The 20,790-nt window shown below is 36.4% G+C and overlaps 1 protein-coding gene across 1 annotated transcript in view; it reads right to left on the minus strand.

Annotated features, from left to right (window-relative positions):
* The window catches only part of ODAD2 (outer dynein arm docking complex subunit 2), a 78,982-nt gene that overhangs the window by 11,566 nt on the left and 46,626 nt on the right, over positions 1-20,790 (minus strand). The window contains 2 exon segments of the mRNA XM_064636335.1: positions 12,539-12,760; positions 13,341-13,529. Coding sequence (XP_064492405.1) covers positions 12,539-12,760; positions 13,341-13,529 — 411 coding nt within the window.

The raw sequence follows: 20,790 nt of genomic DNA on the forward strand, positions 1-20,790 counted from the left end.
CCCTTTCCCATTATCATTTATGAAACACTGAATGGCAAGATCCTGTGGCTCCAAAACTTCATCCTATTTCCTACACTTTGATTCCTCATTTTTAATCAATTATTTATCCTCTCTAGGACTTTGCTTTCTCATCACATAGTACTTTAACTTCTTTAAGCATTTTTGGTGAAGAGTGCTGCTGAATGTTGTCTTAAAATCAACTGTCAATTCCACCCTTCCAAATAGCAACAGGATTATTGCACACAAATAGAATAATCAACTGATGAAGAGACAAAATGCTCTGAGGAGCAAAAGACTAATAAAATATTCTTTATACAATGAATATACGGCAAATGCAGTGCAAAAGTATGACAGACCTCCTTTAGATATATATACACTCCATTGACCTATAATGTGCCTGGAGTTTAGCAATTGTGTGTCTTTGGAATTCTGAGAAGGAGCTAATCCAGTCTAATGACTGTTGGATTTGAGCAGATTGCACAGATACAATATAAGAGATAAAAGGAGCAAATAAACCTGAATTCATCTCACATACCTCTGGTCAGGGTAGACAGTAGGCAAGAACTGGTGAAAGACAGGATGTCTGGAGTGGCAATGTTGATTATAGGTGTTCTAAGGACTTTCTGGATATTTTTAACTTTTCTATGTTGCCACAGAGCCCTAAATTATCTTAGTCCAAGTCCATACTGTCATACCTGTATGGCAGTATGGTAGCACCCTTATGAGTTCCTGGTTTCTCAATCCTATGTCATGGAGATATTTTTTTTAATTTCGTCCATAACTTTAACACAAATGCAATGAGTAAACTTAAATCAACCTAAAGGCATCTTCTATCTAGTTTTACAGTTTCTGTAAATTTAAAGATAACATATAACTTGCAGTGTATCAGACTCCTTTGGTAAATAAATAGTGTTGCTGGCTAATATTCTCTTACTTTAACACTACGTTTTTTCTTCAAAGCTTCTTGAAATGAAGAATTATCCTAAACCATGGCAAGAAATTCTGCACTGATTAGCAGCTGATAAATACAGTCAACAATCATTCTTGTTGATAAGTGCAAAATTAAATAAAATCAAATTTTCAATAAAATAAAATTGTATGCACTTTCACTCATAGTCTAGAAGATACATTTTAGCTTTTACATACAATTGATTGTTAAATAAGCATCATTGCATCAGCAATTCATAACCTTTCCCTACTCTCACTCAAGTCAGGACAGAATTCTCATCAGCCTCCTGCTGCCTGGCAGCCTCGTCAGCTCTTTAGAATTGATGTCAAAGTGTGCAGAACACTGACCAGGAACATTAACACGAGAGCCCATCTCATTATCCCCACGTTGCAAATGGACTTTCCCTCAGCATCTTTACCTTGAAAGTGACATCAATAAGATGTGCCATATTACTTAAAAGATACCATAGAGTGCTCTTTGAAATGGCAACATGAAAGAGATTACAACGACTAGGGCCTGAAGCCAAACTGAAGTGATTGATTTTACAGGAAGAACTTTGTTCTTGGTATTTCTTATGTTCAGCTTCTTTGAATAGCTCCTTACATACAAGGAAACTATTTTTGATCAGCTGAATGTCAAAAATAATTACCTGGCATTGTGTTCTTACCCATTAAGCCTTATATCTCTCAATTAAGTAAACTAATTTAATATCTGACAGTTTAGCTAAGACATTATTCCATAAACATAAAAATATTTTAATATTCTTCTTTCTGATTGTTGCCAAATTAGAAAGAAAATGATTCACACAGTCACAAGGATAAGTCTGGTGCAGGGAGCTAAACAATTGCAAGAAGCTGCTCTGTGTATTTCTGTGGTTTGGAAATAGTGCCAAGTCGGAAGGAAAAGACATTCTCTGCATTTTCTAAAGCAAGATAAATACAGAAAAGAAATATAGATGAAAGATGGAACTGCTATCTGTGGACTCTGCCAGATTCCTTGGCTTTTTGGCACACCTATTGAAGCTGGCAGACTTAGCCAGTAGCAATCTTTTCCATTAAAAGGAGCAGCATATATTTGGATTTAACATACTTTGTTTGTGCATTTTTAAGCTTCAAAAATGTCTATTTAAATTTTTTTTAATGATTCCTTCTGCACAGTTGGCTGCAATTGCACTTATTTGAAATGGCTCATTTATCACTAAAAGAACTGCAGGGCACAGCTACTGTTAAACAGCTCCAACAAACCTACAGCTTAGTGGGACAAGCTCCTTTTTATAAGACTAAAAGATGTTTAAAATGTGCCAAGAGGAGCTTTATGCCAGCCTCTAGGTTTGTTATCCAAATGTTACGAAATTAGAGATCTCCTGAAGCACAGTTTGTGCAACGATAAGCTGATCTCTCTTAGGCTGCTGTTTTTTCCCATCCATGATCAGACAGATTTTAATAGAACACTTGCTACGTATCATAAACTTTAGCAATGCGAAATTTTGAAAAAAATAATCTAAAATTGAGGCTTAACCTATACTGAAGCCACACTTCATTACCTTTATCAATGGCACAAAAGCAAAATGTTTTACATGTAAGTGCCTCTACTTTATGAATGGTGAAATTTTGCTTATTATGAAGGGAAAGGGTTACTGGTTCCTGTTTCCTGGAGCTGAAACCCTAAGAAAAATGTTCACACCTGGCAGTTGCTAGCACAATAGAAATTGCACTGGTGTAACACCGACAATTTTCATTAATTCTTTTGAAATGAGACAAAATATGCTAGTATTGGACTTCATTTATGCAACCCATGTCTAAAATTTAAGTGTGATGTGATCAATACATTTGTGGGTGAAGGGATTTGTCATACTTTCTGTAGACAACAGACATGCAGAAATTTTGGAATCTAGTGCCCTCCTTCTTGATGTCCAAGAACTGTAACAACTAATTTATAAAAAGCAACAGGCATTAGCTTGGAGTATGTGCCAAACACGCCATATCTCCAGCCTGAACTGTGGAGCCTGAATAGAGTGAACCACTATAGTTAAAAAGGGGATTCTTCTAAACTTAAAATAACCATATAAATATGTAAATTTCAACTACACACTATTATACCCCAATAATGCTATTGTATATATATTACACTGAATATTTTGGATTGATTTATGAAAATTTGTTTAATAATGTAAAACTCCTTATTTTTTATACAGTGTTCTCACCAAAGGCCCCCCACAAGAAAACAATCAATCCCATGGCCAAATACTCCTAAAGAAGTAGGTGCCAGTGCTTTTGCATTTAATTTTCTATACTCCGGATATATAAAGTATGTGATAAAAGGTTGGGTTTAGAATGTTTGCAGTAGAGATTACTAGTAATTGTCTTCCATATTTTGTAATTCACATTTATTTATTTCACAAAGATGGTCTTATGAAAATCCTTGCACATAAAATGGTTAGCCAAAACTTCTTGTAGGGATTTATGACTTTAGCAAATAATGACCAATTCTCTGGAAGCTCTGCACAATAAGTTACAGAAAATGTATTTTTTAATACAGTCGTTATAAAGAAGCATAAAAAACCCTCCAAATATGAAAACTACATTTCACATAGCTTTCAGAAATCATTGTTAAACAAACTGTTTTTATATCTTGGATTCTTACAAGGGAATGGATGAGCCTAACCTTTTTTCCATTAAGAACTGAACTCAAAAAGCACAAATATCTCCTGTTAATTCAACACAGAATTCCAAAAATGCACTACAACTGTTATGCCTTCTTTGCCAAAACAACAAAACCAACCAACCAACAATCCAATATGGAACACACCCACCCTCTCCCACCTTCCCCTAGAGGCATCTCTGTAGGTTGTAACCTGATGAAAAGACACGAACAAATCTGATGAATTAATTAAAAAATATTAAAATCTGTGATTATACAAATCAAGTCCCCTTCTTAGGAGCATGAGTCTGCTTTTCTCACCTTATTGTACCAAGCAGTTGAAATGCAGTTTTCAGCACCCCTGGTGACCTTCTTATAAGATAGACCAATTGATATTCTAGAAGGCACCTATTAATGTTTTGTAATATTAAGAAAACAGAGCACTTCCATGTTGGGCAAATAATACCATAAACCAGACCACAGAGTAAGGCTAAAGATCAGTTGTATGCATGGGTAGGTTAATTAGGCACTTTCAATATTAAAAAATATCAGAACATAAATGGAAAGTCTGATCTTGTGCATTTCAGGTATATATATTTTAATCATTAAGTTAATGGTTCCTCTAGCCCAAAAATAATTAGTTCTGCATGTACAATGGAATAAGAAGAGGAGAAAATGGATTTGTTCATACTGCCGCACAGAATACTATCTTTAAATAAATCTGTTTGGAAAATAAAAGCAGCTCAGAACAATGCAAAGCTCAACAGAGACTAATTTACTTTGACTTCATGTAGCCTTCAGTGCAGACACACATACGCGAAAACCTGCCAACAGCACCAGTTATGGTTCCCATATGTTGTAAGTGCCTTAAAGTCTGGGTGACTGGCTACTGTCCAGTGGTTCTAGGTTTTTACAAAAAGCTTATAGGCAGTATTTGATATGTATGTTTTACTTTAGATAATTAAGTTGCAGCTATGAATCAGCAGTAATTGCATCCCAGTTTGCTCGACCTATCAAATGTAATCATACCTGCCCAGTGCTGCATCCAGTTGGCATCCGGTCACTAGTGGTGTCCCCCAGGGATCAGTGTTGGGCCCAGTCCTGTTTAATATCTTTACTGATGATCTGGACGAGGGGATTGCGTCCACCATCAGCAAATTTGCAGATGACACCAAGTTGGGGTGAAGTGTCAATCTGCTGTAGGAGGGCTCTGCAGAGGGAACTAGACAGGCTGGATAAATGGGCTGAATCCAATGGTATGATGTCTAACAAGACCAAGTGCCGGATCCTGCACTTTGGCCACAACAACCCCCTGCAGCGCTACAGGCTGGGGACAGAGTGGTTGGAGAACAACCAGGTGAAGAGGGACCCTGGGGTTCTAATCAGCAGGAAGCTGAACATGAGCCAGCAGTGTGCCCAGGTGGCCAAGAAGGCCAATGGCATCCTGGCCTGGATCAGGAACAGTGTGGCCAACAGGTCCAGGGAACTGATTCTTCCCCTGTACTCAGCACTGGTGAGGCCACAGCTGGAGTACTGTGTCCAGCTCTGGGCCCCTCAGTTCAGGAAGGATATTGAGGTGCTGGAGCAGGTCCAGAGAAGAGCAACAAGGCTGGTGAAGGGACTTGAGCACAAGTCCTGTGAGAAGAGGCTGAGGGAGCTGGGGTTGTTCAGCCTGGAGAAGAGGAGGCTCAGGGGAGACCTCATCACTCTCTACAACTCCCTGAAAGGAGGTTGTAGCCAGGTGGGGGTTGGTCTCTTGTCCCAGGCAACCAGCAGCAGGATAAGAGGGCATGGTCTTAAGGTGTGCAAGGGGAGGTTTAGGTTAGACATTAGAAAGAAATTCTTTACAGAGAGAGTGATCAGACAGAGTGATCAGACATTGGAATGGGTTGCCCAGGGAGGTGGTGGAGTCACTGTCCCTGGAGGTGTTTAGGAAGAGACTGGATGTAGCACTCAGTGCCATGATTTAGTTAACGGAGTGGTGTTGGGCCATGGGTTGGACTTGATGAGAGGTCTTTTCCAACCTTGTTGATTCTGTGAAATATTTTTATATATTTTTTTTCTACCATTCCATTCCTATCGGTCTGTTCACCTCCACCCCGTTATGTGTTACATTTAAATTGAAAGTTTTTTGGGGTCATCTTCTTACACAGGTACCATCACTCTCTAGTAAAGTGAACTACTTATCTGTGATCAATGCCTTTAAGCATCATCACAGTACACAGAAATAAATGCTAAATAGAAAACCCAGTACTTTTAATATTTCTTAGTTAGTTAGTTTGGAATTCAAGCAGAAAGTTTAAGTCAAAACATCAAGAGATCCTCATATGAGATACTGGAAATTACCTCACTGCAAAGATCTCCCTAAATGTTTCAAAATATTTATGTATCATCTGAATGTGTACTTGCAAAGGTAGAATTTCATTGGCAGGCAGAAAAGGCATTTTTTAGCTTTACACTTTGCAATCAAAGCCACTTGTATTCTTTTCACAGGACTTAATCCACTTGTATCTACATAATTCAAAAGTATGTACCACTTTCTCAGCCAGTGAACTCTTTCAGTTTTCTAATGAATCTTATTTCTGCCAAGGCTGAAATCCTCTACTATGGAAAGGCAATATTTTGCTTTAAAGGTATGACAAAAAGAGTCAGTATGTTGGTCTCTTAAAATTTTCCTCTCTAAAACAATAAAATGCTTGAATACATTTTGTAGCTGCTTTTAAATTGCAAATTATTCTTACAAAAATGAGAGCTAAGTCATCTGACATCTATAAAGTGTACTGACAATAATTAAAATCTGAGACAAACTCCTGGGGAAAAAAAAAATCAGTTTATATCACAAGGTCTAAATTCACTGGTGATTTTTACTCCTGCTCATGAAGGCCAACATTATAGCATGTGAAGGTTTAACCTGAGGAACAGTTTCCAAAAAGACATGGAAATCAAAGTAGAAAATTGGCCAAATAGGAACTTTGAGGGCAATACTGTGGCCAAACAGAATAATGAAAATCTCTGATGTTCAAACAGAGCTTACATAGAAACAGGGAAGTTATTTTACCTGTTTTAAGTATTCATACAGATATTACTGGAATACTGAGTTCTGCTCTGAAGTATGTTGCAATTCAGTCCAAAAAGAAAGTTCAAAAAATAATCAGAACTGACACACAAATACAATTAAAAAAATAAAAAATATAGAAATTTCATCATTGATTACACTTGCTTAGCTAATTAAAAATATGACAATAAGACCAGCAATTTGATCCTTTTAATAAGAATTTATATGAAAACAGAAGTTATGTAGGGCTTTTCAGTTTACCAAGCAACAGTATCATACATGCAACTGCATAAGATAAAGCTAGAGAAACCTTAGGCTACAAATAAGGTGCAAATGCTTTTATGGGGAAGGTATTTAACTATTGGAACAAGTTATGATGGCTCTGGTGGATTTTCCATCGCTGGAATTTTTTAAGTAAAGAGTCAATGTTTTTCTAAAAGATATACTCTATTCCAAGCAGAAAAAAATGAAGCAATGTCTCTGGTTTGCATGAGCAAGGCTAGTCAGACCAGGACAGTAAAATGATCCTTCTAGTATTATAAGGTATGTACCTATGATTATTTAACATAATGTCCAGTTTAAAGGACTATAATCTTATTCAGGCTTTTTAAATATTGGCACATTACCATTCTTCCAGTGCTGCAACTTCCCCTGTACCACAAGCTTGTTGAAAATCAACATTCAGGAGGATATTAATTTAAATTCAGCTGTCTGAATGCTAGCTGTTTAGTCTGAGCTAGTCACCTAGGTCCTTTCTATACTCAGTGGAGAAAATTAGGCACTTTCACGAGTCTATTCCTTGCAGATATCTTGGGCATCTATTTTCAGCTAGGACAAGTCTGCAGGTGTCTCTCCATTGACTACAGAAGGTGTCTTAGTTTAGACTACTTTAAAATCAATACTTAAAAGTGGCCAAAGTTAGATGAAAGGAATCCATCCTTAATACTCCAAAGATCTCCTTCAAAATCCTTGGTTTCAAGTCAGTTAGATCCACTAATTTAAAACATCTGGTATTATTAGATCATATACAAAGTGTGCTTCAGTTATTGCTGGGCAGATTGAGTTTCATCACCATCATAGCATATAAATTCAACTCATCTGTACTCTTCTAGGAAAAGAAAAATTATTTTAATAGCTCTTTCTTACTGCACTATTATTCAGAATTCTATCACTCATATCGAATAATGGACTGGACTGTATATTCATTTTAAAAAGTTCTCCACTGCCTTGGGATGGGATTCACCCCACTAAACATAGATACCTACAGTGTAGATATGCAGATCTGACCTTTAAACCTGCACTCCCATTATAGCCAAAAGAGACCAGAAAACATTGTCAGTAGAAACTGAGGTGCCTCATCTTTGCATAAATGTCCAAATTAAGAGAGATGAAACACAGTAAAGAATCAATTCCTCTTCCTTGACTATTGTAAAATTTGGGACTATTGCAGTTTCGTGGGTGCGAAATGTAAACATTTAAAGTTAAGATGAATTATTAATTTGATTAATTTTGTTTTTCCACAGCCTGACTTTGACTGCTTTTTTCCCCCTTGTTCTTACTGTTTAAATTACTATAAAAATCTCCTCAGAGGTCTCATTATGCTCATAATAAAAAACTGGCCCCAACTCTGTAGGCGATCAGGTCATTCAAACTTCCCAGGCCTTCTTTACACAGATATAAGAGTGATATTCCACATAAATGAATCCTTTATATCACTTACAAAGTCAGAAATTAACTTCCACAATAACAGAAATTCCACAATAGATTTCCTTTTATCTTTTCCACTTGCAAAGGAAGAATGACCAGGAATAATCAGTTGACAGTTTGAGATCTTTTCATGAATGAACTTGATTGTTCTAAGGTTTCAGCAGCAAATATAGGTAGACATCTTTGTTCCTCTGCAATCACTTTAAGGGAGATTTTCTGCTGTTTCCACAAAGAATGTGGTCATGGCTTCCTGTTGCTTGTGAATTTTGCTATTTCTCTTCCCTACGATTGTGACAGACTCCAAGTAGGAAGAGCGTTGCCTGCTATTCCTGCTTTTCTTGGCTATAAACTGCCAAATCCCCACTGGATTTCTCTTCTCCTTTGGTCTGTGGATAGCTATCTCCAATCTTGAATTCAGATTGATACCTGTTTGATGTCCAACATAATTTCTCTTGCCATCTAGTGTCCCACAACATGTTATTATTGGGTCTTTGAAAATAGAAATCTATTTTTCAGCACAGCCATGAATTTTTACTTCAGAAAGAGGAAATATTTTCTGGTGCTTTGTAGAAAGAAAGCATTGATTCATCTGTCACAGGTCATAACCATTGTTCCATTTCCAGTCATAAGATCATTGAGCATGGTATTGAACATAAAAGAAAAACTTCATAAACTGCCTTTCTAAACTTCCTCCATAATCACCCTGTTTGTCTAAGCAGAATTTCACATGACAGTTGACATACACCAGTGATTTCCCAAGCTTTTTATCATACAGACTCGCTTGAGAAAACTGACTGTATTTTGGGTGCAGTTAGAAATAGGTGAAAACTTAGAACACGGGTTTTTTTTCTCACAACTGTGTGCATACACCTGTTGTTTGGTGATTAGCAAATACTGTTTGAAGCAGTGGCAAAATGTGAAATACAAGAATCTGGTTGAAATTACTTTCCCTATATAATTTTATTCCTGGTTTCCTGGACAAAAACATGTATATACACATTGGATAAGGAATGGTCAGAAAGTCTAATGCTTTTAAAAGGCTTTGACCAACTGTTCAAGCACTCAGCAATTACAGGGTAAATGTTTCCCTGAAGCATCAGACTTTCTGTGCATGCGAACGAACACAGCACGTGAATACGTGCTGAAGAACACCTGGGATTATGCATGTATTGCAACCTAGTCAGAACTACAGCAGCTGTGACGTTAATCCAACTGGGCATGATTACTGAAATACCAGATATCTGGAAAAAGGATGAAAAATATCAAAGGAACCCAAACAAATTTTCCAGTAAAAATAATTGGTCCTGGAAAAACCTGTACATAACAACCCCTATTTAAATACAAAGTATGCTTTCAGTCACTGGAGAGGCTAGAAGAATGAAAACACACAGACATTCTGTCATCACTGAGAAGCACGGAGCAAAAATATCCAATATCACAGACAACAGTGCTGCAACTACTGTCTCACCTGTGCTGGGCAGATGAACCGAATAAACCAGGCAAGATTCAGCACTGTACTTCTCGTATTTGAGCATCTAAATCTCCTCCACCCACTGTCTTGCCATCTGGAATTGCCTCTCTAGCCTTTCTGAAACGTCAGTAATTGATTCTTGACCGCAATTCCAACAGTGCCACCACAGAAGTCAAGCTCCTAAGTTTTGGCCATCTGTGCCCTGAGCTGTCATGGTGCATGTGTTGATTTGCTTCATGATCTACTCAGCTCTGGCAACACAGAACAAAAGCACTTGGACTAGCACATCTGGAGAAACTATCAAAGGTCCAACAGAACATAGTTTCTCAGACTGCCCAACATGTTTCAGTCATTTATCCTCACTGGATAGGAAACACTGTGTCTCACTAGTCTGATGTGTCTTCCAAAAAGACTTATTGGTTCCTTCACTTTGTTTTGCCATTCTAGGTATAAGACAACAAATAAGCATCATAAAGTGTTTGGAAACATCACAGCAGGGTAATTGCTAATTAAATCAGACTTTATTTAGGGTTAGAAACTCTAGATGACCACAGGTATTGTCCTTTTGTGGGTAGGAGAATTACATACCCTGAAAAATAAGGGCAAAACCAAACTACATCCTTTCTAAAAAAAGGGTATGTGCTGCAGTCATAGTACTAGAATAAGGCAAATCATCTGACACTGATCTCCATGCTACCAAAGCTAGACAGGTAAGAAAGCTCAAGACAGCTTAAGAGAGCTCTGATGACCTCTCACTGCACTTTTGTCACTTCATGGCCTAGGGAGAAGACACCATGGTCTAGGTTTTTCATGGTTTATTAACATGAATCTCTGAACTCCTGACCTACTGGCTATGCTCCCTGTAACACAGCCAAGGATCCTGTTAGCCTTTACTTCTCCCAGGGAACTAGGTTCATATTCAACTTGCTTAAACTACACTCCAGGTCTTTTTCAGCAGAACTTCCACCCTGGCTGATAGTCTCAACATGGACCAAAATGCAGCTGCTTCCTGTCATACTACTAATGCTCATCTGCTTGTATGACACAAATACATTTGTGTGCTGGCTCACATGAAGAGATTCAGTCACATATCTCTTGTGTTCAGGCCATCCATCAGTTAAAAGATGAGAGGTACTTCCACTTTGGTTCTGTAATGAACCAAACACAAACCCACATTCAAACACTTATCCACTGTACTACAAAAATAGAAGTTTCTGGCACATGAGAAGGGAAGTGCACCCTGGAATAAAAGTTTAGATGTAATAAATATAACCCAAGTTTCCTTATTTTGCAGTTTTAGTCTTTCTTTTATCAGTTCTATTTTCTCTCCCTTAACATATTATAGTCAATCCAGAATATTGTGAATAATAAAAAAAACTAAACCCTTGCAATATTTTTCTGTACATCCCTATTTATTTTTAAGTGCAAATTAATGTTTTTAATTAGTTTAAACACTTTAACTAGGACTGAAAAATAAAGATGAACCTAGACAGAGATGGAATTATTGTAGAAGTGTATCATCAGAATGGGCTTTATGTTCGTTGTTCCACAACTTATAAAACCTAAAATCTGCATAATAAAATAAATGAAAACAACAGATGACAGGAGGTCAGAAAATGGGTAGTGCGAGTTGAATGGAGAGATAAGCAACATTTAAAACTCAACAAATGCTCGTGCTGCAGTACTGTATATATCCCCTATATGTGCTATATATACCGTATATGTGCTATTTAACCTGTATAATGCAACTGTGATAGGAAGGTGTTAGTTTCCAGCACTGAAAGGGTAGCTTAGATTTGAGCAAGTTCAAGTACTGGCATTTAAACTGAGTCTTTAAATATTTTTGACCAGTGGATCCTTTAAAGCCAACTACAGATAAATGTATGATAATGCAGGACCATTAACTGTGCCAGAACTGAAACCGCTCACAATAAAGTGCACTATCATAACTGCAGGCATAAAATCAACATTAATAATAACACTGCATCATAAGTGAACTCTTACTGTCAATACATTTACCTGAACATCAAGTAAAATGAAAAGTCTGCATACAATTAATCTTTCAGGGAATTTATGACAACTGAGAACTCCTGCTATCTCCATCTCTACAGTCATAATGCTCATCTCTTCTGTGCCAAAGGAATAACTCTTCTGGCTTCAACTAGTGAGATAAAACTTTGCTAGAAAAATCGTTTTGAGACAAAAATTCTTTGTAGGGTAAGGTCTTACCAGAATGTGCTCACGCTTAACTCCTAAAATAAGAATTTTTATAAGTAAATGCAGAATTAATTGAAACAGCTCAAGTTGAACTAAGCCTTTGTATTATTCTATCTTAATTTGTCCCCAAATGCATCTACACTCCCTTTCTACATGACTTTCTGCCATATTAGGCAGCTATCCATTAGAGATAACCCAGGTTCTTTTGCAAATGTCACTTGAGAATGACAAAATGGTGATGTGATGTCACTACCAGCCTAGATCAGAGTTAAGTAAATGTCCACATTGTACTTCCATTCCCAACAACAACTTAGCTGAAATATCTTTAGCACTAAAATCCCTAATTCACTAATTGGCTACACATTTTTAGGAAAAAGTTTGGGAAGTCTGAGGCGCAGAGCAGCATTCAAGAACTATTTCAACTTAAATATCTCTTTTTTGACCAGGCCAAACCTCTTCAATAATTTGAACCCCAAATAAGAAATACCTTCCATCTCACCTTCACCACTCCACCTTCATGCATTATGATACAGTTGCTAGCCTCCTCTGAAAGCTGATATAAAGCCAGAGCTGCAGCTCTCTGAACTGACGGATCATTTGCCTTCATGTAACGTACTAAAGGACCCACAGCCTTGTACTCTCCGAAGGCAGCTCTATTGCTGCCCCACATGCAACAGTTGCAAACAGCCTCTGCTAAGTGACGTTTTAATTTGTTATCATTCTGAAGAAGACAAAAACATAAGACATTAAAGTCAACACAATACAACAGAAAATTCATAGGAAAGCAGAATTGCATTCTCAAATATCATTAAGGCGTCCCAATTTAACTGCTGTATAATTAACTGCTGGAGACAGTTGTAAGGCACAGAGCTAGGAGAGTCTCTTTAACATTCTTTTTGTAGGAAGTGCTGTGACTTTTTACATTATTTCAAAGGTACTTTTGTACTGACTGGAAATTAGATAAGATGGCATTAAAATGTAAAATATAGACCCATCACTGAGATTCTCTGCATGTTTAGATTTGTTGTGTTCTCAACCCTTTGTGCTTTCTTCATATGGCAGCTGCACCTCTCAAAAGCAATATTCCACAACAAAAACTATTAAAATGAAGCTCATCTTCCAAAGCAATTTTAGTACCAGACACAGAGTGTTTTCATGTCCAGTATACATCTTGTACAGGAAGGATTCTACATCTCTTCCTTGTAGCTGCTGCAAGCTACTGCTCTTATAACCTTTTAGTTGGGCACAATGCAGTCTGATGTAAGAAATTCAGATACTTTGTACATTTAGATGTTACTTACTGTGTTTGCTAGTTTGGACAACAGAGGGACGACTCCATGATCTGTCATAACAGCTAAATTTTCTTCATCTTTAGCTATATTTGCAATGGCTGCACATACACTAGTTAAAACTTCTTTATTCTTTGATTTTAGAAGACTGACTATCAGTTCCAAACCACCAACAAAGGATCGAACCATCTCCCCAGAATCCTAAATGAGAATCAAAATAAGTATTGTTTTTAAATATTCAATCCATATTTATATGCAAATCTTTAAAAAAAGAGATTGGCATGACATATTTATTCAAAACTGCAGCTATTGCTGTATTGCCTTCACCAAGAAATATGGCTAATTTGGAACTCAAAGCTCTTTTGATTGACATATCAGAGTTTGACTGTTGTACACACCACCATCTAGGCAGAAATCCAATGCCTAAATAAAGGTATCTACGATTTTTTTATACCACAAGGTATAGCTGTCACTTCAGAAGGGTACAAATCTCCTTTATCGGTTGTTATCATATTGGCCAGACAGATCAATAACACTTCTAACACAGCAATAGGCACTCCTGTTTACTCTCATAGTGTCTTCTATTTCCTACGTTAAGTCTGACAGCTAAGACAAAGGAGTGGTTATATTATTTTCTTGTATTGATGCAAACAAGTATTCAGGTATATTTAAGAGGGGAAGTTACACAAGTCATGACAGCTACTCTGGAGGAGCCATGGTGCACCTCAGAGTATGAAAAATCAGTGTAATATATGACTAAAGGACACAAAAATTACACTGGAAAAATGTCTAAGTATGCCCTTAGAAATGATATAGAAAAGAGTGTCTTGAGCTTGAATACAGTGGTCAGATCTGGTCCATTTTTTCCATCTTGAAAAAGTTATAATAAAATCAGAAAAGATTTAGAGAAAGACAAGAATAATCAGGGTAGGGAACTGCTCTGTAGAAGGAATGACTAACCAACTAGGACAGTCAAGGCAATAAAAGAGAAAAAGGAGGAGCAGTGTGATACAGGTGCACAGAATCTTAAGTAGAGTGAAAGGGCACACCAGGATCTCTCTTCTTGGAGAAGAACTGGGAGCATCAGATGAAATTAGCAGGTGGCATGTTCAGAATCAAAGTTATCTTTAGACAAAGCACAGTTGAGAAGTTGGAAGTCCTTGGAGCAGGACTGCAGTGGCTCGTACAAGTTTACATGTTAAACAAATTAGAGGGGGAAAAAAAATCCATTAACTGTTATTCAATATGAAAGTATTCCCTCTGATTTAGAAATTTCCTGAGCCACAGATTTCTTGAAGGTGGAAGAGCAGTCTGGGAAGGGAACCAAGACTACAAGTTTGCCCTGTTCTACCTTTTCTTAGGCATCCCTTGTGGGCTAGTATGAAAAATAGAATAGTGTGTTAGTGAACCTTTGGTCTGACACATCATTGCCTGTTCTCATGCTCTTGTGTTTATTAGTAAACTCATATTATCAAGCACATCTTTACATGTCATATGTAGATTAGAAACCAGTAGTTTTGGCACTGTGAGGCTGAACTAACAGGTATGGGATTCACTTGGTTGCCTCAAGCAAAGAGGAACTGGTAGTATGTGATGAAGTGACATGCAGCACATAAGGTAATGGGAATAAATCCAAATCTTGTTTAAGCACAGATTCTGAATGTTGTTACACAGTCACTGACCAATGCTGTACACAAAGATTCATCGCACTCTGTTAAACAGACATGCTTGAAAAGAAATATATCTCTCTCTTTTGGTAAGATGTTCCACCATTTAAGATTACATTATTTTCAGTTTCTTTGTGGACACAACCAATGCCATAGTGGGAAAATATCTACTACTTTGAATGATTTTTAACATGTTTACTCAATCTGTGGGTAACACTAAGCAACATATTGCCAGCAACCATCTCAGGATGCCTAGTTATACAGAACCTGAAAGACAACACTGTAAAATGCAGCAGCATTTTCAGAAACTTCATTGTAAACATAATAATTAACAACGGGTTGGATGGAAATTCTAGTATTGCAACACAATCTAGAGAAATGACCATTTTTACTTGAAAGGGCCCATCAGTGGAGTGGACCTCTATAGTAAGCATAGATACCTGTGTTTTATCAGAACTTCTTTTTACAAGCTATAATCTAGCCAGACATTTTCTGCTGGATTTTCAACCTTTCAGATGTGGATCTGGAAAGATGACTAGTTCTTTTAAGGTTCTTTGTCCAATAAATACAGAAACTAGTGAATTATTGAATTCTGGCTAACTTAAGTCTTCTCTTCCTACAGGAATCCTTAAGAAAATATATCAACTATTGACTAAAAAATAGATACAGAACAAGGTCCAACTGTAATGCATTAGCTTTGCTGAGCAAATCCATCAAATTGCCCATGGACTTGGTAAGTAAAGATTTCAGAAGATGCTGCAGCTCGTCTTCTTTTAGTTCTGGGGCTAAACATGAAACAGAACTCTTGGCTGTGATGTTTCCTTCTCACAGAAAGCAAAAGCAGTGGGTAGGCATGTTGGGAATAAAACATTTTCTGCCATAGGCAGTACAAATCCTGAGACTGGAAGGGAGAGGTTAAAGCCATACAGTGTGAGGGTAAAAACCAGACGCCACGGCATATGGAAAAAGGGCAGTATCCAAGAGAAAACTTTAAGCTGAAGTCCTTAAAAAACCCAGAATGAACAAATAACAGAAGTCCTTATAGAAATTAAAATAGAATCAAAATGCAGAAGAAGGACAATATAGTTTTGTGGCTCAGAAAAGCAACTGAGAGAAACAGAGAAGGAAAGGCTCTACCACCTCTGTTGCCATGTGAGCTGCATGTAAAGGCAGGTGGGCTTAAAGCAGGTTTCCCATGCACACACTAGCATAAATGTTCCTCTGTCATTGCTAGTGTATGCATACCACCATGTAAATGCATCTACAATCACTTGAATAAAAACACTGTTTCTCAGTATCAGTTTTCATATTTGTCTTGAAATTTTAAAATTTGACCTAAGGTGGTAGAGTTACAGAGAAAGTTCTCTACACACACAAATTTCTTATCTATATGTATTCAAGGGCTAGGCAGCTAAGTGACCAGACACAGGAGAAGGAAAGAAAATGAGATATTTTATATTTACTTACATTCCTTGAAAGTCACTACAGAAGTGCACGTTACATTGTGCATAAGTACTGGCTCAGGAGATGAGAAAGGAGAAGAGAAAGGCTTCTGTTCAACAGGTAAATGCCCCAGTACAGTACAGTGTAAATGCCCCAGAGACAGTACAGTGTCTAAGATTTGAAAGGGGCCCTGAAGATTATTCTGCTTTTCTGCACAGCTCAGATATCCGTGTATTATTATTCCTGCTTTTGAGAGATGTTCCATGAAGAGGTAAGATAGCCTGTATCTCATTTTAATGAACCAATATGTACATTTTGTATTTTCCTACCTGTACATATTTTTTCCAGGTGATTATAACCCTATTTGTTAAACTTTTCTTCTGACAAGTTTATACTTTCCAAATTTTGTAAAGGAGTACAGTCCAACTGAAGTGATGGGATAATATATAAACAATCCAGCAGTAAGTAAAAGAAAAGAGTTTTAATAATCATCTGTGAAACCAGCTAAACACGAGGATAGAACCTTCTACCAGTGAAGAAAAGCAGAGGGAAACTGCAGAAACCACATGTCAGGAAAGTTTCCCAAATGTGATTGTGGGTGTAGTCTGGTGGTCTGTGCAAGACAAAAGAGAAAAGCAAAATGGCAAGAAATTCGAAGAACAACGAGCTGAAAGAAGGACTGAAATGAGAGCTTCAAAGTCCATTATGTTACGTACAAGATTTCTTTTTTTTTCAAAGAAATTTAAACAACTAATGTAATCTCTTTTTTGTATCATTTGGAAACACCACATACTTGCTTTGTACAGTAAATTTCTACTTTTTTTTTTAAACTGAAATACATGTATATGTTATATACAATTGCCATACCTCAAATATATTTAAAGGAGAAATTATATGAAGTTGTGTCTGTAATTGCAGAGCTCTGGACTTAATTCTTTTGAATCTATGTTCTTTGAGTACACCTGTATTAATGATCAGATAGCTGCTCATAGCATAAAGTCTAAAGTAACTTTGTGACTTTTCCAAATGTTGTCAGGCATTTTCATCTATACCTTTTTTAATTATCATAAGAGAAGAAAATTAATAATAGTTTTTTACTTTGTGCTTCAAATAGAAATAAATACAATCTTTAAATTCTACCTTCTATATTAATTGACAAACAACTTTGTCTGACAACCCAAAGGGTTTGTAATGTCCAGCTATCAGTGTGCGTTAAGCCTTCATATTTACCCATAGTACGTTTTATGCAGGTGCCCCCTCCCTTACCTATTGTGACAAAATCTTATTTCTTAGTTGTCCTAAGAAGGCTTCTCAAGTAGAATTAGGTAGGAAAAAAAAATGGCATGGTAAGAATAAAATCTAAGACACAGTCTTTCTAGAGAAAAATATTGATAAAATCACTGATAAGCAATAAAATAGATAATTTTATTGTATACATCTGAGTGCATGTGTTAATGATAGGTTGAATACATCTGCTTTAACAATAATATTTCCTGAGCTGAACAAAGTAAGTGGCCAAATGCAAAGACATTCAAAGAAGCAATAAAAATGTTAAAAAAATTGAAAAGGGGAAGAAGCCTTTACTGCATTAACAGCAAATAACTTAATTTTAAATCTTCATCATTGTTATACCTTTTAATGTAATATTTAACCTGAGGTGACATATAAGAAGTATGGATTGTTAAATTACATTTTAAGTGGCTGAAGAAGACAGGAAGAGATAACAGAATTTTTCATGACTTCATGTGACCACATCTTCTAACTAGCTGACTGCAAATTTTTATCCTCAGAAAGTGTGATACATACTACTTTAAAACTGGATTCATAGGGAGGATTTTGCAATCTCAAGCAGTAAAAAAAGATAATCTATCTGGCATAGATGCTGAGGCCAGTAAAGTTACCTGCTGTGCTAATAAAAGCCTCACCCCGCTACTCTAATCACATATTTTCATCTTGCTGAACTGCATGACTATTAACAAAATTTAGTTAACTTTCCCTTTTCACTTTTTTCTATATTGGCTTCAGCCAAAAGCAGAAATATTGTGAGACAGACCAGCTTTCCACATTTTTTTTAATTAGGAGCAGAAACTATCATGGTATTCACAGAAAGACAGATTTGGAAAAATCACTTGATCTTTGCAGTATTTATACAAGAACATTTGGGATTTTTGAGTTCCCTCATCATCATATTATATGGTTTTTTGTGTTTATTTTCATTAAGTAAATAAAGTTCATCAGTCTTAAGTTGAGACATACAGTTCTTTCAGAAGAACTACTGGATTCTTTTGTAACTTATTTCCATTCTTATTTCTTCCAAAGTGAATACTGTTTTCTTTATTTGAAAGATTTAAAGCTAAACACTGTATTACAAAAACACATTGTGTTTATCTTTAAAAATACTCCCCTTGAAAGATAAAAGTTTCTCTACTAAAAACAAGTAGTATTTCACTCTTAGAACAACATAAAAAGCTTAAGTGTCAAAGTTAATTTGTCAAATTGAATTGCTTTTGCACAAAAAAGTGATGGCATGGTGGTGCAAACAAACTTTAGTTATCAAGAGCCATCTTTAAACTACCTTTTCTTTAATGAAGGAAGCTGTCTATTTCCATTCACTATTGTCAACTGAATAACTTCTCATCCTAATGCACAAACCAATTTAAAATTCAAATTAAAGAAATGCAACAGAAGTTTCTATATTATAGCTGCTCAATGAAAATGGGAAACAGTTTATATAGGCAAGTTTCTATTAAATTTTCTTATTAAATAACTACAGTAATATTAATCAGATTATTTTATATTTAAAGGTTAATTTTATTCCTGTTTATACAGTACAGAGGCTTCCACTGTAGCAGAACAGATGAAGAAACATCTTGTAAGATGAGACAATTACATCTCATAACTTTTCTTCTGTGTTGGACAAATGCAATGTGTTGGGAAAACAAGAGTGGACAACAAAAAGAATTTTCTTGCCCTCTTTACCTCACTGAAGCAGCTAAAGCCATAGCAACAAAGCAGAGTCACTTTAAGATTATTCCAATACTACTCAATAGCCTGTAAGAGCAGAATTCCTCACTCCTGGCTCTTTAGGGATTTAATCATAGCACAGTCAAATGCTTTGCAAGTGTATTTCTGTTGACAGTTTCAACAATAGTCAAGTCTACATAGTCAATAATGCAACTTTTAGTAGTCCTTTGGTCCATTATTTTCTTTACTTTTTAATCTGGCAGACTACACCTGAAGTTCAGTCCTGGGTAAATGCCAAAATCCTAATTTTTTTTTACCAGTGAAATTTTTTTTTAGCAGTGGAACTACTAATATCAAAGTCCTTTGAGGCCACAGTTCTTTTAGATTATCTTAAGGAGCATTTAAATTATCAAAGTATGAGAAACAACTAACTTTGAATAACCGGAAAAACTAAAGATTGTTTCCATTGGTTTCGGACTGAATTGAATTCAAACACATCTAAAAAAGCTTTGTATAATTATTAATACGTTTATGAGATAGTCATCACTGCTATGTAGTTTTGTATTGTAGAGGTGTAAGACAGCATTATTGGAATGTTCTGAGGATAGTCTATCTAAACAATCAATGCAGTGACAACACAAACTAATAAACTGTTATAAGTTATTGTTTGTGTCTTTGCAACTCTGGCATGGTTCCATGAAATAGAGTGGCACTTAAGAAGGCAATCATATTATATTTTACCACTCACACCATCACAGACCAGTGAGAATGTGAACAAGCAGCATGCAGTAAAAAATATGTTTTAGTTCAATCAAAAGCTTCAGCACTAGATAAAATGATTGCTTTAAATTTTATGGTTTATATTATGCAGCAAATGAAACAATGATCTCCATCCTCTTTTCTTGCCTAAAGGTCTATGGAAGTTCCATGTGGCAAGAGAGAGGGTAAAGACAGGAAAAGAGTGAGATGGACAAAAAGGAAAAACAGAGAAGGAAGGAGAAAAAGAATTGGAGGCAGATGGGGTTTAAGCCTTTTCTAGACTTATAAAATCCAATTAGCAAGCCTGACTTAAAAGTACAGAAGCTACATGACAAGCTGTTGACTAGCATGTGTAGCTGTTATAAACTAAGCTACAAGAAAAGCTGGTCAAATATTTTCCAGTGGAACAGTATTCCATCAGAAAATGCTAATGGAATGGAACCAAAACCTTCCATAAGAACACAACGACTTCTTGAAAAGTTTTGACAGAAACCAGGCAGAAAGGCAGGCTAAATTACCAATGTGTCTCTTCATCTTTTCTCTTGTCAGCCAGATGGCTGGTGAGTAGCCTGCCAGGCTGCTTGGCTTCTAGTTTTCATAGAATCCCTGACTTCTTGCCTGATGGGCTG

Source organism: Pseudopipra pipra, chromosome 1, assembly GCF_036250125.1.
Source record: "Pseudopipra pipra isolate bDixPip1 chromosome 1, bDixPip1.hap1, whole genome shotgun sequence".
Lineage (NCBI taxonomy): Eukaryota > Metazoa > Chordata > Aves > Passeriformes > Pipridae > Pseudopipra > Pseudopipra pipra.